Source organism: Triturus cristatus, chromosome 9 (genome assembly GCF_964204655.1).
Source record: "Triturus cristatus chromosome 9, aTriCri1.1, whole genome shotgun sequence".
Taxonomy (NCBI): Eukaryota; Metazoa; Chordata; class Amphibia; order Caudata; family Salamandridae; genus Triturus; species Triturus cristatus.
Window position 1 is genome coordinate 696,826,669 of NC_140592.1, and position 24,344 is coordinate 696,851,012.

The following is a 24,344-nucleotide window of genomic DNA, read 5'->3' on the forward strand; positions in this document are numbered from 1 at the left end:
GGTTTCCCCACGGTGACATGCTTCATCATTGGGGTCCTCCCAGTCCTCTACGGACTGAGGCGTGCTGCGACTTGCGGATTACGTAGGAGCACTGGAAAAACAGACTATGTGTAGTGCAAGTGAAAGTGGAGTGGAGTGGATTTGTGAAATTAAAATTAATCAGCTAGTGGGCCAAAATAAACTTTATTAATGCTCTAAGCTGAAAAAATTAAAAATGGGGTGATATACTGAGGTCCCTAGTTATAATGAAATAGGTGTACCTAGCATATTGTATTGTCAACTAGTTTCGAGCTTCCCCAGCTCTTCGTCAGGACAACACTGGGACCAGCCCAGTGTGACAGTGCCACTCCTAGTCAACCTTGATGTGGTGTAAAATGAAAAACGCTGCTACAGTGAGGCATGCGTAACTTATAATACATACGTTTTGTACGTCAGGAAACTTTTTTTAAAGGACATAGATATGCCTCATGGTCAACGGAGGGGCAATGGCGGTCTAATACATTTATACCAAGACAGCCACGCATCGGTAAACCTACTGGGGCCAACACCTTCCGGACCGCATTCCGGACTTTCACTTGCACTACACATAGTCTGTTTTTCCAGTGCTCCTACGTAATCCGCAAGTCGCAGCACGCCTCAGTCCGTAGAGGACTGGGAGGACCCCAATGATGAAGCATGTCACCGTGGGGAAACCCTGGTGAGTGAGGGGACTCAAGAAAAGGACAATCTTTTCCTTTTTCTACATTTGGTATTTTAGAACCTATTTGGCTTCTGATACCTTCCTTCCCCCTAAGGTTAGGTTCTTTTACTTGACTAGTTCAGGTTGTTTTGTGATACATATACTTCTGGAGGGTGAACCTAACCATCAACCTCTCCTTCCCCCCTAATTTGATAACTGCGAAATATGGGTATCATACCTGTATATGGTTAGACAATTGGGTAAGGTACACTAAAGAGGATGGTGTTTTGGCTTTCCCGGAGCATGGTTCATTTAATATGGCCGTGTTGAGAAATTTACGGGAGAAGATGTTGTGTCTTGACCCGAGACCAAGGCCGACACAGTTTGAGGCGTTGGTGGAATGGGAAGATGAAGTACATGAGCGAGAAAAACAGAGGTCTGGAGGCAACTATAGGTATATGTTTGGGAGGAATAAGATTGTGAAACTCATCATGATCGAATGAGGAGATGGCGAGATGCTAGCATGACAGAAGGATATATCCTATGAGGGCAATTGAAGAGAAGGAAGAAAGAAAGGAAACAAGAGGGGTACCTGAAGCAGAAGTGAAAAGGTATAGAGTTAATGATTATGAGGATGAGGTCTTGGATGACATGATTTACAAGAGACCACCTCCATATAGACCAGAACCAGAAGAGAGCACACCAGTTGCTACTCCAATAAGAGATACTTTGCGTAACATTGAGACAGAAGTTGTGACACCGGATTTAAAAAGTGGTAGCTCTTTCAGAGGTAAAGAGAGAGAGAATCGATGTGGTGATGAGAATACGAGAGAATTGGCCAGAACTACATCTGAACTGACTGAAAAGATTAGAGAGCTGACGAAGAATTTGGAAGCTGTTACGGTGCCTGTAACCATAGGTCCGGTTATGCCTATTTTTGATAAGCAAAGAATGGGTGAGAATGGTTTGATGGTTCCATATGTAGGGAATAAATTAACAAGTTTGGCTAGTCCTTCAGGAGAGTCAGGAATAAGGACAGAAAATAATGATTTGAGACAACAAGACGTGACACATGTAGTGGAGGATTAGAGGTGCAGTCTAATTCAAGATTGGATACTAGTGATACTAGTAGTTCAGGGATGCCGATTTTGGAACCACAAAGGATGCAAGAGAAAGTGGGTGCAGTGAAAAAGTCTACAGAAATAACAGCTGAAGATTTGAATGATTGGTTCAAAGTTCTTCAAAAGAAGGATAAAGATTCACAGGCAATTGATGTAGCCAGGTTACGCATTGAATTGGAGGAGCTTGTTGCAGGGACAATTTCTACAGACATACTCAAAAACCATCATGATGGAGAGTTGTTATTTATGTGTAAGAGTATCACTTGGAGGGTTAAGAATACACATGAAAGGTTAAGAACAATAGCGAGTGAACAGGGAGTTGACATGGATAAGGTGAAAGTTTTGCAGAAACCTTATAGGGTGGATTTCATGGATAAGGATATTGAAATCTAAATGGTGCTGGCAGGACAGATTAAAGAGATGATTGCCTTATTACGAAAATGGGGTGATGTAGAAAGATGGAAGGATAGGTGGTATAAGAAAAGGGAAGAATCAGTGGACAGGACTTATTCAGCATTTCCTGTGAGAGAAAAAGAGAAAACAGTGGATGCTTATCCTATGAGAGAAATACCTGGAGGAGGATATGTACATGTTCCATGGACCAGACAGGATATTTTATCATTTACAAATGATTTCCCTCGACTGAGAGAAAAGCCAGTCGAGTGGTATAGGCAGGTAGACAGGTTTGTGAAATTGTCGAAGGTGCTGTGGATTGACCTGAATAGTCTGTTTGATATAATTGTTCCAGCAGACTTGTGGGCTGAGTGTAAAATAGTTGTAAGTTGGCCTACTGAGGAATATCCAAGAGATCAGAAAACAGGAGCACCAGATCCAGAGGTAATGAAAAAATACGATCAGGTAATTGTATTCCTGAAAAATAAAGTACCTCCAAAAGAGAAAGACTGGGTTAAGATAGATCGAACACATCAGGAAGCAAAAGAATCAGTTCATGCTTTTTACGAAAGGCTGATACTGGCTTTCAAACAATTCAGTGGGGATGAACACCTGGGTGACAAGGATTTGAGTCATTTTGTATACAGATTTGTATATGGCCTGAGACCTTAGATTAGTGAGAGAATTCGTGAGCATACAGTGGACTGGCAGAGTAAGAAAATAGATGAGATCCTGAGGCATGCAAAGTACTTCAGTGATGAAATTGAAGCAAAGCAAAGAAAGCTGAAAGAAAAGGCAATGTGGGCACAGGTGAAAGTTGCGGAAAGACAAGAAGCACAGTTGGTGGAACAGGCAAATAATTCAGGGAATAGGCCCAGATATGCAGGGAAAGGAAAGGGGAATCTTGAGGAGGCGAAGAAAAAGTTCCCTTGTCACAACTGTGGCCAATTGGGACATTGGAGATCCGAGTGTACCAATTCACCATTAGTGAATAATGAAAGTAAATCATTAAATCAACAGGTGCAGACTGAGGGGTGTAATCAACAGCAGCAACAGCAGAAGGTTGTTAAACAGCAGAGTAAAGAGCCAAGACCGCCCTTGCCGCAGAATAGAGGGTCCCAAAAGTACAATCAGGATTCGGGATTCTACAATGATGAGCAGGTAAACAAACAAAGGCGTTCTAACCCGGTACAACAGTATTTGTTAAAGAATGAAGGGAGTGAGTCTGAAGGTGATTATTGACGGTGCCGAAGAGAGGAGGAAGAGTGCATACTTGGTGCAACTCTAGAAATAGACCAGGCAGGACCATTTGTAGATGGGAAAATAAATGAAGAAAGTGTTACTTTTTTAGTAGACACAGGAGCGACGAGATCAACTGTCAGGTCAGCAGATATTAGAAATCTTCCTCTCTCGGATGAAGCAATCCAAGTAGTTGGTGTAGCTAATACACAAATCAAGACACGTCTTACCGAACCAGTAAGGGTAAGAATAGGGAAATTTTCGGACATGCACAGATTTGTGGTCTGTGACACTAGTCCAGTGAACTTGTTAGGCAGGGATCTGCTGTGCAAGATGAATTGTACAATTTTCTGTACACCGGATGGAATAGCGTTTGAAACACCAGATGAGGATGTTTTGTACCGGATGACTCTAGATAATAGAGAGTGAGATGGTCGGTACATATGCTGTGTTTAATCCAGAGGACTTGCCTCAAGAGCTGGGAGACACAGTGAAAACGACAGTTTGGGATTTTACTGGAGAAGATGTGGGATTGATGAATAATGTAGATCCTGTGAAAATATCAGTGAAAGAGGGAATTACTTATCCTAATATCCCTCAGTACAAAATGACACCAGAAATAATTGAGGGAATAACTCCTATTATTGAGAAAATGATTCAGCAAGGAGTTTTGAGAGAACTACTGAGTAGCCCGTGTAATTCACCGATAATGGGGCTAAAGAAGCCGAATGGGAAGTTTAGGATTGTACAAGATTTGAGAAAGGTTAACAAGATTGTGGTGGCATGTTGTCCCATTGTGCCAAATCCGTCAGTGATTTTGTATCAGATTCCACATGATGCTGAGTGGTACACAGTGATTGATCTGTGTCATGCTTTCTTTTCGATACCATTGCATCATGACAGCCAGCCGATTTTTGCATTTAGGTTTGGCCAGCGTATTTTAGCATGGTGTCGAATCCCACAGGGGTACACAGAGAGTCCTTCGATATTCAATCAGTTATTGAAAAAATCATTGGAGAGTTTGATCATGCCTGAAAGCTCCGTGCTAGTGCAGTATATTGATGACCTACTTGTGGCATCAAAGACACGTGAAGCTTGTGAAGTAGATACCATAGCTTTACTGAATCATCTGGCAGATGGAGGGTTAAAAGTATCTCCAGCCAAATTGCAATTTTGCAAGAAAGAGGTGCATTATCTTGGACACAATATTGAAAAGGGTCTGAGAAAGGTGACTGATGACAGGATCAAAATTATCAGGGGAATGAGAGCCCCAAGGACCCAGAGAGAAGTGAGGATGTTTCTGGGGATGGTGGGTTATTGTCGTCAGCGGATTAGTAACTTCTCCCTGATAGCAAAGCCACTGATTAAGCTGACAAAAAGGGAGGTGAAAGATCCATTAGAACTGGATGGAGAACAAAGGGCAGCATTTGAGGAGTTGAAGAGCAGAATGTGTGAAGCCCCTGCTTTGGGAATGCCAGACTATGAAAAAGAGTTTGAGTTGTACTGCAGTGAGAGAAACGGATGTGCACTTTCAGTGTTAATCCAGAAGCATGGACAATTGAGAAGGCCTATTGCGTACTTCTCATCGACACTTGACCCTGTAGCTGTGGGTTTGCCAGGTTGTCTGAAATCAGTAGCTGCTACATGCAGAAGCTTGGAACAGAGTGAGGGTATAATAATGGGATATCCTGTAAGGGTATTCGTACCTCATAATGTGGCAATTCTTTTGACGAGAAGCAGAACTCAATATATGTTGCATAGTCGGCTGACTAAATATGAAAAAGTCATTCTGGGAGCATCAAATGTGACTCTTGAGAGATGTGTGAATGTGAATCCAGCAACATTATTGCCAGATACTGAAAATGTGGGTGTAAAGAACGAAGATGAACACAATTGTTTGGATGTGCTGGATTACTATACAAAACCTAGACCAGACATAAGAGATCTTCCATTGCCTGAAAGTGACTATGTGCTGTTTGTGGATGGATCATGTCTGAGGAATGATGGTGGTGTGCTGAGTGCAGCATATGCAGTGTGCAAAGTTTCAGAAGTTATGGAAGCTTCACCATTGAAAGGAGTGAAGTCTGCTCAAGTTGCTGAATTGGTGGCATTGACGAAAGCTTGCAAGATTGGGAAGAATCTGAGAGTGACTGTGATGACTGATAGTCAGTACGGATTTGGAGTTGTGCATGATTTTGGCCAGCTTTGGCTACAGAGAGGTTTCTGGACGTCAAGTGGGACTCCAATAAAGAATGCTGAAGTGATTGGGAAATTACTTGAGGCGATACAGCTGCCTAAAGAATTAGCAGTTGTAAAATGTGCTGCTCATGGACAAGGAGATGATTTTGTTACCCTTGGAAATTGTTTCGCAAACGACATTGCACAGTAGTGTGCTAAAAATAATCACTCGATTAATATGGAACGAGAAAAGGAAATGTCTTTGTGTTCTGTGATGTTTACTAATGTCCTAGAAACGTGGGATGAAGTGAAACAGTTGCAGGATGAGGCAGGAAATTAAGAAAAGAAAGATTGGATCAAGGCAGGTTGTGCCCCAAGAGAGAGTGATAATGTCTGGATCTATAGAGATGGTAGACCAGTCATGCCTAACTCTATGCTGTCGACAATGGCAAGAATGTATCATGGCCAGGGACATTTGGGAAGGGATGCGATGATCAGGTCTTTTAAGCAGACTTGGTATAATGCAAAGTTCAGGATGATTGCAGAAAGCATCTGTCAAAGATGTTTGATTTGCCAGCAATTTAACACTGGGAAAAAGACAGTGGTGAGTCTGGGAACGATAGGCAGAGAAGGTGGTCCTTTTACGAGAATGCAGATTGATTTCATTGAAATGCCCCAAGTGAACAGATTGAGGTATGTTCTAGTGGTAGTCTGTTTGTTCTCAAGATGGGTGGAGGCCTATCCGACTAGGAGAAATGATGGAATAACGGTGGCAAAGTTACTGTTAAGAGAGTTGATTCCTAGGTACGGGTTTCCAGTAACAATTGAGTCAGATAGAGGTGGACACTTCTATAATGAGCTCATGAGTTTAATTTGTGAAGCATTAAGCATACAGCAGAAGCTACATTGTGCATACAGACCAGAGGCCTCTGGTGTTGTGGAGCAGATGAATGGCAAAATCAAGAACAGGATTGGTAAGATGTGTTTAGCCACTAGAATGAAATGGCCTGATGTCTTGCCTCTAGTGCTAATGACTATTAGATCTACTCCAGATAGAACTACTGGTTTGAGTCCACATGAAATTTTGATGGGACGTGGAATGCGTCATGCATTTGTGCCTGTCAATAAGTTGATGACAATAACTGATGACATGGTTTTGGATTACTGTAAGGGCCTGGCTGACGCAGTTCATTCTGTGTTTCACCAGGTTGGAGAAGACGCTACAACACTTGAGAAGAAGCAAGCTCATGATCTGAGTCCAGGGGACTGGGTGAGGATTAAAGTGCACAGAAGAAGAAATTGCTTGGTTCCAAGGTGGGGAAGGCCAAGACAAGTTATTCTGACTACAACAACTGCAGTAAAGTGTGCCGGTGTGAAAAACTGGGTGCATGCAAGTCATACTCTGAGAGTTCCTAATCCAAAAGATGGGACTGGTAAGGAGTATTTTGAAGAATCAGATTCAAGCGATGATGAAGAAGCTGAGTCAGTGAGAAGAAATCGGAATTCTGGAAGAGGTGAAGGAGAAAGAGTCAGAGGAGGCTTCAAGAGAACCATTGAGAGTCTCAGAAGGGAGATCAGATTCTGTAAGAGTGCCTGAAGTTCCAACGGGCAGTGGAGAAAAAAGAAGAGAAAAGAGCAATTCCACAGAGACTACTCCTGAATCAGATGAAGAAGTTGAAAATCCACTTGAGATTACACCTGGAGAAGCAGGGTCAGTAGAAGTTAGAGAGGGACAGATTGCGGAAGACCCCCGAGGAGGTGTAGGGAACATTTCTGATATGTTAGGTGAAGGGACAAGTAGACAGCAAGAAGATTGCGTGTCGGAGACCCGAGGAGGGAAAGAGTTAGGGAAATCTCAGACGGTGGTGGGAAAAACTGTGGTGCTAAGGAAAACTGCTGAAGAACAAGAGGCAAATGAGACAGAATCAGATGAAAGTGAGAATGAGAAATCAGAGGGTCGAGTTCTGAGAAAGAGGACTTGGATTGGAGAAAGGAATAATAAAGAAGTAAGACAAAAAAAGGTTGTGAGAGGAGATCTTTGGCCTAACAACAGGATAAAGAGGCTGAAATACAGACTGACACGAGCAAGTACATCGAAAGCTGAACAAGTGAACGAAGTGTCGAGTCAAAATTCAGCAAAAGGTGAAAAGCAGAGAGAGTCGAAAGAACCAGAGGAAATCAAAAGAATAAGAAAACCTAACCAGAAGTATAGGTCGCCGGAATGGACGTACGTGGCACTGTCTGAAGGTGAAGAGGCAGAAAGTCAAGGAAATCCAGAGGAGACCGTACGAGAAGTGGTTGAGGAAGAAACAGGTGAAATCCTGAAAGTTATCTTGACTGACATTGAAGAAAAGTCAGATACTGAGGATGTTGTTGGAGATCTAATACAATTTGATGTCGAAGAAGTTGAAGTGAAGAGTGATGAATATCCAAATTGAGTGAACTAAAGGAGTCACTTGGAGAAAAGTGAAGAGAGGAAAGTCTGAAATTAAGCTGTTTGAAGTAATCCAAAGTTCCAAAAGTTCCAGTAGTGATATAATAGAGGCTAAGTCAAAAGACACGGTCAAAGTAGTAAAATGGCTAACATAGAAAATAATCAAAGTAGATGTGCCTTCTTAAAAAGATGGTGTAGAATGTGCTGCTGCTGTACTGGATTATTAATGCTATTATGGGGTGTATTAGCTTTATTAGTTACTTTTAGAGTTACAATAGGTACATTTGAAATACACACTGAGAATGTGACTAATGCAGAGAAGAGTTCGCATAAAGTAATTCCAACTAGAATTAGTAACACTTACATACATAAAGATAGGTCAATTAATGATTTTTCTAGTAATGTTTTTTCAAAGTTGTTGTATGAATACGTAAAGACAATGGAAGTTAGGGATTGTTACGTATGTATGCAATTACCTGCATCCGTTTCAGAGGGTGTAACTTATCATCATTTACCAGCTACGTATGGAATTTCTTGTAGTGTGTTAAGTAGTGTTTTTTATTTGCTAGGGAAAATAGATTATGAGATGTCTAACAAAGATAACATTTTTGGGCAATTGCCTATGAATAAAAGGCTGAATCCAGCTAAAGAAGCTAACATTTTTGGTGAGATTTTTATTGAAAAAGAAGAATTAACATTAGATTACATTTTTAAGAACAATTTAACTTGCAGTTTGAAAGAAGAGGAGAAGGCTTTCCTAAATATGGTGGAGGAAAGGAGAATGAGCATGCATGAGAAAGCGGGGAAATATGGAGTGAGTGAGACAATTTGAGACATTGAGATGGGAAAGGAGTTGAAAAATGGGGCTAGTCCAACTTTAGCTCTAGATGCACCACAGAAGGGTAAACTATGCATTCCAGGAAGAAATCCCAATATGATACATATTTTGTTGGGACTAGTGAGTGTCATGATACATACTTCATTGCAACAGGATGTAGTTTCAAGGGAGGAGAGGATCCAGTTTTCCCGTGTATTATGTTTGTGGGAACAAGGCTTATTACAGGTTGCCTGACCATTGGTATGGCACGTGTTATGTGGGCCTGGTCTTTCCAAAGATCTTTCATATAGATAAGATAGAAGATGTGGAACATATTAATTTACTAACACGTTTTAAGAGAGAAACTTGGTCAGAAATTGTAGGTGATATTTTTGGAGCTTTAATTCCAGCAGTGGGAATTTCTTTAAATGCATATGGGATTCGGAAACTGTCAACAGTGGTGGATCGCTTATCGACAAGTACCGCTGGAGGGTTTCTTTTGGTGAATACGGAGATGATTGCCGTACGTGCCATGTCTATGCAAAATCGACTTGCCCTTGATATTCTATTGGCCAAGGAGGGTGGAGTCTGTGGAATGCTGAAAGTTCAACATTGTTGCACTTACATTCCTGACGAAAGCAAAGACCTGAAGGTCTATATCAAAAATATTACTGATTTGCATGAAGAATTAGTACCACTGGAAGCTGAAAGTATCTGGACTAAATTAGCTAATAAAGTGATAGCTGTTAAGAGTTTTATTGCTAAGATAGGTAGTACTATTATAGGTAAGATATTGTTTCCTTTGTCCTGTGTAATTGTTGCTTTAATGATACTAAGATTGGTGTGTTTGTGTTGTAAAAACAGGGGAGGGAAAAAGAGAATAATTAGAAGTAATGCTGAAAAGAAACAAAAGAGGTCAAGGAGAGATCCACAAGAGATAGAATTAGAAGAATTGAGGGAGAGTGTGTACTTGGAGACGAAGAGGGATGATGAAAGGGAGTCTGGTGTGTAGTGTTGTGAAAAAGAAAAGACATTTCCAAATTTCTCCTAAAATGGGACAACATTTTTTTTTGGGGTTGTTTATTTGGTGATGATATCACCAAAGGGGGGATTGCTGGAGCAGGGTTTTCTGATGAAAATTTATCGGGTTTTAAGCTCCAGTTTTGTCTATAAGTCGTGACTAAAATCACTAATCTATAATCGATAATTATTGGTTTTGTGTGAAAACTTTGATTAACCAACATAACTAACTAGAGAAATTACACGTGGGAATGCATATATGTTGCTTAATAATAATGTGCAGGTTTAATTAAATGAATGTTGCTAAGTGCTGTTTGTTTTAAAGCATAAAACGCTTTTGAAATAACGTGTACTAATGCTTTATTGTGTTGCAAAAGGCTAGATAATTACATACACATAAGGGTATTAGTGGGGTTAACACTGTTTTATCATTATGCTGTGGTAACGTTGTTTTGTCTCTTTTAATTAAGATGGTCCGTTTTGGCCTAAGGGAAAGATGGCTGCCTTTTACAGCCTGCACTCGAGTGATCGAATTTTGATGAAAGGGCCTTGCTGAACATGGTTGACAGTCACCTGACCATGGCTTCTGCTGGAGTTTTGAAAGTTTCCGTGATGACAGCGACTCCAGGCAAGCGTCCAAATAACCTTGGAGGAAAAGAAAGCCACAATGAACTTTGTGATTACAGCAGTGGTTTCGCTATGGTTCCGAGGAAATGCGTTCGTGAAAGTAACATTTGCAAAACTCGAGTTTCCTTCTTCCGTCTTTTTATTTTTGTGATTTTTCTGAGCGGAGATTTTCCAAATGTAGCGATGCTACATCCTTTCCTGCTCGCTGTGCTCAGTGGTTTAACGGATATTCAGAACATTTTATGTTGCTTTAGTTTGTAAGATTTGTTATAAATATTGTTAGACTAGAGAGGGTCTAAGGCCACTTCTTCCCAAACCTGCGTTGGTGAGGATCGATGCTGTGAGGACGGCGACTCGGGAGACTTTACTGAGAGACCTGTCCTGACCCGTTATGACATTTAGCTAGACTAGGTAACTATGAGAATGATGATTTTGCTAATGATTGGCTTTCATTTGAACTAATTTTAGATAAAATATCATTTATGAATTACTGTGTTGGTGATTATTTCTTGTCGATTATTGAGTACTTTATTTTGATTATTGTTGTTTGAATCATGACTCAGGACGCTAACCAATTGATCACATTGGCCTTACTGTAGATACAGGGCGTTTAGGAGTTTTCTTTCTCCAGGTTCAGTGTTAATAGAGTAATCGAGTGTATGTTAGTGAAATGGGCCCAAGTGTGTGATGAGTGTGTGTGCGTGTGTCTGTGAAATTACTCTATCCGTGGAAGTAGGGAGAATTTGTATGCCCTGATCTGCAGCATACTTAGGGTCAGATAAAATGCAGTCCCTTACTAGCTGTAATGGACTGACCCATTGCCCCATGCTTTATGCTGTGATTGGCAGGAAATAATGTGAGTGAAAGCTGAACAGACCAATCAATGAAGTGGGGTGGCCAAAAACCCTCATATGCTTGTTCCAAACGTATGCATTTGATGTATGTTTTTTTATTACATGAGACTGGCAAGCCCATTAATCGATCTGATGCAGAACATGGCATGTAAGAGCAAATCGCTGATTTGTATTGTCTGTAAGATACCTCAGTGGGTTAATTCTGTTTCAGCGTTAACCCACTGGCTTGTGTTACATTTCCAATGCGAGAAGGGAAGTCCAAAGAGAGGAGGAAGGGGGGATGGACTTTGCAACATCCATTGCGTCAAACCACGCCGTGTTATTTAGACTTTTGGCAGATGTGGGTTTGGTAGGCCTGTTTGTCAGGTGGCGTGATGGAGTGGAGGCAGCGGTTTGAGATCGTAATCATGAGTGAGTTGAAGGTCAGGCATAGCGATGTGAAATGTATCCTGATGAAGACAGATGACGTCTTTGTTTAGGGTTCAACAGAAAGGTCCGCAAAGGCGATTTGGCACAGCACAATTTGAAGCGAAGAGACCTTCTCCTACGGCTTCAAGCTCCAAATAGTGCTGGAGAGGGCCGCGTAGCGCCTAGTGTGTTTGGAATAAAATTCCTTCGGTCGAGACTCAAATCTGGGAATTTTATGTGTTTGTAGCAGTTTTTATATAGCAAGGCCTCTACCCTAAAGACAGCAGGGAGCTTTATAGCAAAACGCTCTCTGTCTTAGTTTCTTGTCAAGAGAAGACTGCTTGTTTGTACAGGAAATGAACATGAGTCTCAGCACCTATTAGCAATACGGTACACAACTTGAAGAGCGGAAAAAATGACGGTATGAGAACACAAGAAGGAAGCGATAGAATATTTGTAACCGTGTGACCAACGCGTTGACGAAGTCAATGCGTTTGGCTGTTTTATGGTGCATTTACACAAAGGGCACCCAGCATCCACCCACAGATCAATGGGCAACGTATATGCCGTTACCCTCATGCACATATGATGTCAGTGAAGCAATCTTAAATGAGGAGAAGGCGCACTGCCGTAAAAGTAACTCGGCTCACTGAAAACATCAAAGCGGCCGCGAAAGTGATCGCGATCATGCGCGGCGAGCGATGCGCTTAATGAGCATGACGAGGAAAGCCACATGGCGCCTTTGTTCGTAAGCGCACGACCGCGCACATGTACGCAAGCTGTAGGTCGGCCATGGTAGCATTTTTTGAAGCCCTTACTAAAAGTCTTGCCAGACCAGCGCATGCGCTTGGTCAGGCAAGACCTAAATAAAGGAGACATCTTGTCACATCCGATCCATGGAATCGTTTCCCATTATAGGAAAAGACATACTAACAAAACCACCTCCTTAAAATTTGATGAAAACCCAAGAATCACTCATTTTCATTTCCTACATAATTATGTGTTATCATAAGAATACTGAATCTGGGTGAATCTTTTGATATAATTAACCAAGACCCATATCACACGTGCATGCCTTCTTCATTGCTATTTGCTTTGCTATTGTGCTCATGTAACAACTAGATGTGACTGGTTTTAGTTCTATCACCTGCAGTCTGAGTTGACCCAATATAGCCACGACCATTAAAAGGTGCACATGCGGTTTGTCTTTGCCTGTTCCTCTTCTTCCTCCCTTGTTCTACACCAACATTCTCGGTCAACTCCAACAAGCTCCTCATTACTCCTTTCTCTTAAGAATTTGGTATCGACAGGCCATGTACCACAACCTCTCCAACACCAGCAGCCCTAACGGTACCCTGGCCTCAGGTGCGTGTGCACCAGGTGGTGTTCACTTCCACTGTGGACAGCTAAGAGAGCTGTAACGAGAGAGCCACCATCATGATCAGGACTTGACTTGGTTCAGTTGATAACACTCAGTTGGAATGACTGATTCTCCGCCTCCACAATGAGCTCAGAAGGTTCTCCGTCTCCACAATAAGCCAGAGGGCTGCTGACATGGAGTCTGCCAAAGCTGTACGACTTGCATCAGAAGATTACATCCAATGAACACAGGATGGTATGTGATAGAACTGAATATCACAGAACATTCAGTACTAATTTGTCATTATTATCGATCCTATCCACATGATCCTCAGCCAGCACAGTGGACACATGAAGACTGAGGCTTATATCTTCCGTAGTCCAACAGGCTCGCCAGGGAGTCATGTTCACACCTCTTACAGTCCACTATGTGACGCACGACAGAGAATGTACAGCAATTTACCATATGAAAATCTGAGCAGCCCTAATCTTGTGATGTGGCTTAGCAGTGACCTGAAGCAAAGCAAGGTCTGCCTCAAGCCAGATGCAGGATAATCAGAGTACGGTTCTGCAATGAGCAACAATGTGCTGTTGGGTAAAGTTGCAGCTGACAACACTGTGGAGCGATTCCTGATGGAGACGGTAAGCCAGGTTCTGAAGATTTCTCCCAGGGACTTTGAATTAATGCTGAATAGCAAAACAAACAACTTGATGATGGTTATCTACCTTGCAGCCCTGACAGGTTGAAATTGCACTCAGCGAGACAATGTTGGCCATTTAAAGGTGATAGAGGAAGTCCTTGGTCATGTTCAGACCGGTAACAAGATGGCAGCTAATACGCGGGTTGCTTCTTCATTTGCACAAGGAGCAATTTTCCCAGATTTGACCAGCCTATTGCTGGCTGTGAGTTGAGAGAATTGAGATGGGTGTTTCTATGCAGGCACAATGCTTATGGAAGGAAAGGGTTTCACAGGAGGTTTCTTGTCAGCTACCTGGTTTTGAATAACTCTCTTCTCTAGTTCATTAAAAGTGTTTAATTGGAATAAACAGGTTCCATCAATAATAAATAAATAAAAACACACAATCACATTTCCTATTCTTTTCACATTTGACCCTCTGTAGCGAAGGCAATGGTGGCGAAAATCACCAGGGCCCGCTACCCACTGCGTTGTAACCTATGACTGCATGGCCTGACCTGAATTGCGGTAGATCCACATCTGACAGAGAGCGCTCTGCAAGGAACTATACAGCCAGGGACAAGACAGTCAAATGACATCCAACTCTTCTTTCCATTTGCCCTTACCACTCCTATGAAAGGACAGGCAATCTTATTTACTGAAAAATTGGGAGAATTGAAAGAATTGCATTTTTCCCTCTCACAGGACAACCCAACCACCATTATCATACAGTGGAAGAAGATATTGCATATACCCACAGAGACACAACTAGGCCTAACCGCAAACAAGTCCACCTAGACTCTGGTCAGTAACTCAAAGAAAATGTAGAGCAAAACTAGATGTATTTCTTCTTCATCCTACATCAACAGTACACATTAGACACATCCCACAGCATCTGCATTCAAACAACCTGGCACCAAAGAAATCGGGTTGGGTAATTGTGGCCACCTCAACAGCACGTTAAGATATACTTATATTTTTCCTAACAGGCACATTCCAGATGCATTCATATTCACCAATACATCAATAGAATAGATTAACTACAACCCCTGGAACTATCAAATGCACAAAAAAGATCCAAAATCATATGGCTAGCTTAATGTTGCCACCTTAACAAGACATCCATAAACTCTCTCCAACCTACATATCACCATCCTGAACAAGGTAACCACAATAAATCCCAATCATACTCATAGAACTGAATCTAAGTTATTTTATCAGGTAATGATACATTCTAACTGAAAAATTACGCAAGTCAAGCAATGGACAGCTGTCAATGCCAACAAAAAGAAAGAAACAGCAAAGTCCTTCAGTATTTACAACCATGCATTCAGTGAACTGCAAACATCCATGAAATGATATGGTGGGCCTCCATTCAATAGGAAAAAACACTAAACAAACCATTCATTAATCCTGTTCTAAAGGGATACCATCCATTATGGTGCGTTACCAGAGAACAACAAACACCACCCAATAAAATGTCAAGTAACCATGACTCTAGTTGAGAATCCCAGATTTGAAGTGAATGCCCAGCATGCATAACCCAACGCATTCACCCTTGCAGAGTAAATTGAAGTTTTATTCCAATTCTACTGTGCCTCTCACATCCATTGGCATCATGTACTCTGCGATTCTTGACCTTCAGTCAACAAAGTGAAAAACAGTACAAGTCACTTACAACCGTGATCTCTTAGTATCGACCCTAGTCAACAAAGTGGTTTCCCACCTATCTTCATGATGAATGGAATGAAAAAGATCAACAATCATTCCAGTCCTCTCCCTCTCACTGCAAATTACTCCCTACAGTCATTTAACCACATCTTCATGTTGATGGGAATCATGCTCTCAATCCAATCTTCATCTGGGTAAGATAGGAGCATAGGAGGCTGAACTGAAGTCTAGCACTAAAATCTTTCCTTGGTACCAGAGGTGGCTTTTCTGCTATGGCGGAGGAGTGTTGCCCCCCTGTGCTAGCAGTCTCAAACGTAAACGTAAAGAATAAAATGATAATAAAACATTTATCATCGTTTTATTTTCCCTCTGAGGGGCGAGTCTTCTGGCAGGGTCGTCGTGATGGCTGTCAAAGAGGGGAAGTGGTGCTATCATTGCACATGTCCGTTGGGCTGTCCAGCTTAGGACGGCTAAACCGACATGCGCACTGAGCCTTCTCCAACCCGAGCTTCGGTGCCGGCACAGACTCCCTGTCGCTCTGCGCGCCCAAGCTAATCCTGATGGTGCTGTCATGCTGGCAGCAGCATGAGAGCAGCGTCTGAATTGGCCACAGGGGAGTCTGGGAGCCTGTGTCTGCAGTGGACTGAAGTCAGAGAGGAGCAGAAGAGCGGCGATGTGGCAGGTATGTAATTTGTTTTGTTGTGTATTATGTCCCCAAGCCACCCCACTACTTTGGTTTCAAACTGGCTGCTACTGCCTGGTACACAAATCAATCCAGGAATATGAGACAAAATACCAACAGAGCAAATAACTGTACCAGCCCATTTGCAACCTCAGATCACAATCATCAACTAGATGCAGTAGCCACGGAAAGAGTACTGCACATCTCCTAGTTAAATCCCAATTTTTCAGCATAGAAAGCGCTAAACCCGCAGTGACCCACCACTGAAAATGCCACAAATACAGTTAATGCCTCTTACCCAATATAGCAGGGGATTACCAGACTGTTAACACAATAATGAAATATAGCAGTACACCAGATCTATCCTACAAACTTAAATGAGTCGAGAATAACAATTATTTATATTGGTATACTAATTCATTTTATTAATTTTCAAGGTCAGTGAAGTTACAAGAGGCTATTAAATCCTTGCAAGGAGTGGACACATTTTATGTCAAAAATGACTTTGTCAAAGCTACAACAAACATAATAAAAATCAACAATTACACACTCGCAAAAATCCTAATCTTCCATACAAAACCTTTCTAATTATGGATGAACTTGCCAGTAGTGCTAGTTTCTTCTGAGCGCTCATGATCTTCTTTCTACCATTGATGGTGACAACATGTGGAGCTAGAAGGATTTAATAGGCTCTTGTAACTTAACCATCATACAAAATAAACGACTGAATGCGTACCCTGAGATAAATAACTAACTCCTAACTCATTTAAGTTTAATACATCTGCTGTACATTGGAATATCAGATCAGAATTATAACTCTTCCCTAAAACGACTAATCTGTTCTGCTTGAAATGTTGCCCTCGCCACATCTGCTCTCAAAATGTACTTTTGAAACACAAATTTCTAGGGAATCAATAAACTACCTGAATGCTCAATGGATCCATTATTTAGTGACTACCCTCATTCCATGTGCTCAAAAGCCTCTAATGAGCAGTGTCATTCTATTCTTCTATAAATTAATGATCAATAGTAGTTGAGATACTTAACAGTGAAACCTTTCCTCAGAGCGACAATTTTTCCCCGGATCACATAATGTCAATGATTCATCTGAATTTGGACCACAACGCTACTAACACATTTCTTGCAAGTTGTTTCAGCTCTCTCAGACTGGGCCTGGACAAAGCCGAGAGAGTCTGGGTAACCTTTAATCTACTGCTCCTTTGCAATCTGTTTTTGCCAAAGAAGCAAAGGACACGCAACAACCAAATGTCTTTTTGCATGGGGGAAAGACAGTGGTGGGTGGCATGAGGAATGACAACACATCCATGCTGGAGAATCAAATGTTAACAGAAGCGGTGCAATGTCCAATAACATAGCTAATGTGCTATTTATTCACAGTCTAAAACAGTTACGCAAAAAACGGAACATGAAATTTACAAACATTTCTTCTCAAGTCGAGACTTTTATGAAAGTACAGTTTTACATCAATGCATAGACAGGCATTCTGACAATTGTCAAGTAAGATGCTGTGAAGGAGAAGCTCTTCTTACAGCTCTTAGTAAGGCAAACAGCCCTGGGAGTGGTCGTCACAATATATATCAAAGCATTTGCAACCATCGAATGGAGGTGCTAAAAGGGCAAAACTGATCTGTGCTGCAATCTGAGGAGGATTGGGCAAGTAAAACATTCTTGGTAAATCTTTGAGAAAAATCATGTTGTCTCTCTCTGAATCAGGAAAGTGGGATACTATTACTTTGGGATGAGAAAGGCCAAAATTTCAATAGGCTGATTTAAGCAGCATGCTTCAACACCCAAGATTTCAAATGGGATTAGATGCTTCGGAGATTGGGCCACTTGAACTCTTTCTAATATTTTTTAAACTAAATATAACCATTTCCAGTTGTGTACTTTTGGGTTGAAGGTAAAGGTTTGTCACCAGAACAAGAGTCCTAATCAACCGACCCATGGCTAAAATCATTAGGGGCACAGTTGACTTCCACCACACTCAACTTTTGGCCCTCTAAAGTCCTTCACCAGACTGCTTCATTCAAGTTCTTGGGTTTAAAAAAACGTATAATCACGAGTGGGCTTCACTTTAGTTGAGTGACGTGAGAAACACATTGGACAGGAAATGGTTGGCCCTTTGAGAACTAGGGGTCTAGTGGAAAGGAGCAACAAAGCAGAAATCACAAAGTAAATGTAATTCTATTTGTTACCTGTCAGAATAGTTGCGATGAGATCGTCCCTCTGGCCTGAAACAGAATCAGAAAGCATGTATGAGAGAAATTGAATATGCTACTTACCAGTATGCATCTGTTCTTGGCATGTAGGGCTGCTGACATTCATATCTGTGCATAGATCGCCGCCTAGTGTTGGGTCCGGATGTTTGCACGTTGTTGTCCTGGAAGAGTCTTCGAAGTATCCTGAGATAGGTGACTCCTCCCCTGGACCACAGTGCGCATGGGCATCCTCTCCATCCTCAGATTGTTTTTCGCCATTGTGGCAGTGATGGAGTAGATACAGAAAGTGATGACCATGCTATACAGTAATTCTGAGAGCTGCAGCTGCTACAGGCGCCGGGGAGGAGGGTGGGCGATATGAATGTCAGCAGCCCTACATGCCAAGAACAGATGCATACTGGTAAGTAGCATATTCAGTTCGAGGCATGTGGCTGCTGAATTCATATCTGTGCATAGAATACATAGCAGTACCTCCCATTAGCGGCGGCTACCAGTGCCAGCTGCAGCGGTCTGAAAAAGAGTTTTGACAACAGCCTGTCCTACAGCTGCCTGCTGTTTTGATTGCACATCTACACAATAGTGTTTGGTAAATGTATGTGTAGTGGACCAGGTGGCTGCTCTACATATATCATGCAAAGGAATGTTTCCCAGGAAAGCCATGGAGGCCCCTAACTTACGTGTTGAGTGGGCTCGTGGGGGAATCGTTAATGTGCGTTTAGCTTTTTGATAGCAAATTTGAATACATTTAACGATCCATCTGGCTATACCTGCTTTGGAGATGGCGTTACCTTTGTGGTGTGGGGCAAAGGCAACGAAAAGTTGTTTTGTTTTCCTAAAGACTTTAGTCCTGTCTATATAGTACATGAGGGCTCTCTTTACATCTAGTGTATGGAGTGCTCTTTCTGCGACAGTTTGTGGGTTTTGAAAGAAAACAGGCAGTTCAATGGTTTGATTCATGTGGAACTGCGATATCACCTTGGGCATGAATTTGGGGTTGGTACGTAGTACGACCCTGTTGGCGTGAACCTGTATGAATGGCTCTTGAACGGTTAGTGCCTGGAGTTCACTAACTCTCCTTAAAGAAGTGATCGCTACTAGGAAAGCTACTTTCCAGGTGAGGAATTGAATCTCGCATGAGTGTAGAGGTTCAAAGGGTGGACCCATCAGGCGTGTGAGGACCAAGTTGAGGTTCCACATTGGAGCTGGTGGGTGGCTTGGAGGAATTACTCGTTTGAGTCCTTCTAAGAATGCTTTGATGGCAGGCACTTTGAATAAAGAGAGGTGCTGCCTGTTCTGGAGATAGGCTGATATTGCGGTCAAATGGACACGTATTGAGGTGTATGCCAGATTGCATCGGTATAGGTGTAAGAGGTAACAAATTATGTTTTTGATGGATGCGTCTAGCGGGTTAATGTCATTGTTATTGCAATAAATGACGAACCTTTTCCATTTGGCTGCATAGCAAGCTCTGGTAGTGGGTCTTCTAGCTTCCTTAATGATGTCCATACAGTCAGGTGGCAGGTTTAGGTAGCCAAACTCTAGGACTTCAGGAGCCAGATTGCCAGGTTCAGCTGTTGCGGATCTGGGTGCTGAATCTCTCCATGGTTCTGCGTCAAATGCGCGGGTTTGATCCGCAGCCTTTGATGCGGCACCACGGAAAGTTCGAGAAAGGTGGTGTACCATGGTTGGCGTGCCCATGTTGGAGCAACCAGGACGAGTGTCAGTGAGTGTTGTCTGAGTTTGCGTGCCACCAGCGGTATCAATGGTGCTGGGGGAAAAGCGTACGCAAATCTGCCGGACCAGTTCATCCATATCGCATTGCCCTGCGACTGCGGATGTGGGAACCTGGCGGCAAAGCTTTGGCATTTTGCGTTTGCTTGTGGCGAATAGGTCTATCGCTGGATGACCCCACTGTTGGAAGTACGGTTGGAGTACTGACGGATGTAGCTCCCACTCGTGCATTTGGTGGCTGTGTCTGCTGAGCAGATCCGCCATCTGGTTGTCCTTGCCGGGGAGGTGTTCCGCCATGAGGAATATGTTCCTCTGAATGGCCCACTTCCACATGCTCTGAGCCAGATGAGACAACTGTGGAGAGTGTGTTCCTCCCTGCTTCTGTATGTAGTACATGGCAGTCATGTTGTCCGTCCGGATCAACACGACTTTGTTGCACAAGTGTACTTTGAATGCTTTCATTGCCAGGAAGATTGCCATCAGTTCTAGAAGGTTGATGTGCATCTTCTTTTGCTGTATTGTCCATAGTCCCTGCACTGTGTAATTGAGTACATGAGCTCCCCATCCCTGGAGAGACGCGTCCGCTGTCAGTATTATTTGTGGAACAGGCTCGTGGAACGGTCGGACCTTGCAAAGGTTTTGTGGATTCCACCAATGCAGAGAGTTGTATGCCCGACCGCTCACCAACACTAGGTCTTTTAGTTGCCCGTGAGCCTGATTCCATTGACGTGCTAAGCACTCCTGAAGCGGGCGCATATGTAGTCTCGCGTGTGGGACTATGAAAATGCAGGAGGCCATCATGCCTATCAGCTGCATGAACACTCGCGCGGGAAGGGAGTGTTGGGGTTTGAACTTGGAAATCAGCATTTGCATGCTGTTGATTCTCACTAAATTTGGCTGAGCTGTGGCTGCCAGAGTGTCTATGGTCGCACCTAGGTACTGTTGTACGTGTGCGGGTTTGAGATGTGATTTCGGGTAATTTAGTGAGAACCCCAGACTGTGAAGAAGGTGAATGGTGCGGGACATGTGGCTGGCACATTGCTGGGCTGACTTTGTCTGAACAAGCCAGTCGTCCAGGTAAGGGTAGACGTGAATGTGTTGCCTCCGTAGATGTGCAGCCACAGTAGCTAGGCACTTTGTGAAAACTCTGGGTGCTGTTGTCACGCCGAAGGGAAGAACCTTGAATTGGTAGTGCTGCCCTTGAATAGTGAACCTGAGATATTTTCTGTGTGAGGGGTGAATGGGTATGTGGAAATACGCATCCTTGAGGTCTAACGTGGCCAGGAAGTCTCCCCGTTTGAGCAGCGGGAGGACTTGTTGTAGGGTGAGCATGTGGAAATGCTCTGAGAGAATGTAGTGGTTGAGGGGTCTCAGGTCTAGTATAGGTCTGAGTGACCCGTCCTTTTTTGGTATTAAGAAGTACAGGGAGTACACCCCCGTACCTTGCTCGTGGACGGGTACGACCTCTATTGCGCCTTTTTCCAGCATACTTAGCATTTCCTGCCGTAATAGCGTTAAGTGCTCTGAGGACATAGGACGGTGTTTTGGCGGTATTGTGGGTGGAGTGGAGGTTAATTCTAGGCAGTAACCGTGTTTGATAATATCTTTGACCCACCTGTCCGTGGTGATGGAGTTCCACGTGGACAGGAACCTTTGTAGCCTTCCCCCGACAGGTGTCATGTGGTCGGGAGGAAGGGAGAGGGCGTCACTGTTTGTTCTTGGGGGAGGACCTGGTATTGCCGTATCCGCGTCCTCTACCCTTTGTGCTGGAGCCACGATATCCACCCCGGGTGTTTTTATCGTAGGTACTTTGTGTGTTGCCCTTGTTGAATGTTTGCTGTGACCCCTGTCCTCTACCTGCTCCTCTATTTCCGGGGCGACGAAAGGAGCCACTCCGAAAGGTCTGCGTTTGGAGAGCCCCCATGGACTTTGCAGTGTCTGTGTCCTTTTTTATTTTTTCTAAGGTGGTGTCAACCTCTGGTCCGAACAAGTAGTCGGGGTTGACCGGCTGATTGAGGATGTTATTTTGAACCTCAGGTTTGAATCCGGAGATTCGTAACCAGGCGTATCGTCGTAACATGACGCTGGTGTTTATTGCTCTGGCAGCTGTATCTGCGGCATCCAGTGCACACTTAATGGATGCGTTTGTGAGGAGTTGTCCCTCCCTGATGAGGATCTCTGCTCCCTCTTTGTATTGGTCAGGGATATGTTGGAGTAGGGTTTCCAATGTGTCATAGTGTGCGCGATCGTAGCGAGCTAGGAGCGCCTGGGTATTGGCAATACGCCATATGTTAGCTGCCTGGGCCGCAACCCGTTTGCCGGAGGTCTCTAGCACCTTGGACTCCTTGTCCGGGGGAGGAGCTTCCCCAGTAGTCTGCGAGTGCGCCCGTTTGCGAGCATTAGCGACTACGATGGAATCTAGAGGCAACTGTCCTCTAATGTACGTAGGGTCCCCAGGCGCCGACCTATATTTTTTGTCGATCCTGGGGTTTATTACTCTTGCCCTAGTGGGTTCTTTGAAAATGTCCTTTGCTGGTTTGAGGACACCTTTCAGCATGGGTAGAGTTTTGATATTCCTTTCTGAGGATGCGAAAGTATCCATTAGAAAATCGTCCTCGATTGTGTCAGAGTGGAGTTGTACACCATGATTGGCCGCAGCACGTTCAATGAGGGCGTTGAATGCGGCAGTGTCCTCTGTGGGAGACGTTTTTGCGCCATATAGCTGCGTGTCCTGTGTATCCATAGGCGCACCCGGGTCCACAGGGTCATCCCAAGCCTGGTCAGGGTCCTGTTGGCCTTCAGGGTCCATCTCTCTGGGGTAGGGGCATCGTCACCCATGTAGTCCTCCAAAGCATCAGTTTCGGAGGGTGTCGGAGAGAAGGGCTGTGGATCTAGGTAGGAGGTTTGGAGACGTTCGTAAAGAACTGGTTCCGAATCCGCTGGCAGCTTTTTCTTTAGCGGGATCCGGTAGGAGTCCAAAGCCTGCTCGGAAGATATTTTCCGCTTGTGGAGAATAATTCTGCCGGTGTCGGCATCGATGATGTGGGACGGTGACGTCTCCGTAGGAGAGCGTTCGGCAGGTGTGATCCTAGTTTGGGTGACACGTGTCCTGATTTCAAAAAGTTTGGGCGCCGTGGATGGCGGCAGTCCAAAAGTGATGTTGGGTGTTGCTGGAGAAGCTTTTTGAGCTTTTTTCGGCTCGGAGCTTGACGTGTCCTAGAGGGCTGCCTTTTCTTTGATGCGTTGCAAGGACGCTGCAACTTGTCGCACCTGTAACGCCGACGGTTCTTTGGCGCCGAGCGGTTCTGTAGAGGCAGGCGTGGACTTCTTTGGGGCCACGGGGTCATCGAGTCGAGGAGAGGTAGTAGCTGTCAACGGTGTCGATGATTGGGCCTTCGGTGCTGCTTTTGAAGCGATGTGCGACGCAGCGGCCATTTTGACCTTCGTGGCCGAAGTCGATTGTTTCGGTGCCGGGGGCCGAGGCGGCTTGGCGGTACCGATGGCCTTTTTCCGTGTGTCGGCGCCGACGTCGGCTGCTGCGAGTTCGGCACCGAAGTCCCGTTTGGTGCGGTCGGTGCCGACGGGTTTGGCTGGCGTCGAAGGTGTCGTGGGCTTCGATCCGACCAGTGTCAGTTTCAGTTTCGGTTTCTGTGGAACCGATACGACTTTTGGTTTCGAGGAAGGGAAACCAGTCATTTTGGGCACTAATGGCTGCCGCTGAATGTCCGAGGCCGGGCCAGAGGGCGGGGCCGAAGAGCTGCGGGATAGGTCTTGGGTAAGGCCCGAAGGCGATCCCTCGACCGGAGCCATAGACTGATGCCCTGTGATATCCTCCGTCTGTACGGGTAGGCCTTGCTCGTCACCGGAGCTACTTTCTTCGGCCCCTAAGGCCTCATCGTAGTCTCCTACCTCGGTGTCGGCTTCTTCTCTGTGAAAGAGTTGTTCTTCGATGTCTTCCGATCCGGAATCGTGTTCGGAAGCGGGGCTGGAGGGTAGGTTCTCCACGCCTTCCACATCTTCGTCCTCGGCGCTGAAGATGTTGGTCGGGGCCGGTGCCGCTTGCTGCGCTTCAAGTCTTGCTGCTCGTCGATTCCGGAGAGTCTTCTTGGATCGGAATCGGGCACAGGCCATACATGTGGATTCGTCGTGATCCGGTGAAAGGCATTTGTTGCACACCGGGTGGACGTCGACATGGGGATATTTCGCATTGCAAA

The 24,344-nt window shown here is 44.0% G+C and overlaps 1 protein-coding gene across 1 annotated transcript in view; it reads right to left on the reverse strand.

Moving 5' to 3' along the window:
* Nucleotides 1–24,344, reverse strand: part of PLCB3 (phospholipase C beta 3) — a 614,713-nt gene that overhangs the window by 74,875 nt on the left and 515,494 nt on the right. Inside the window, exon 26 of the mRNA XM_085625816.1 lies at nt 18,376–18,411. Coding sequence (XP_085481942.1) covers nt 18,376–18,411 — 36 coding nt within the window. The remainder of the gene's footprint in view (nt 1–18,375; nt 18,412–24,344) is intronic.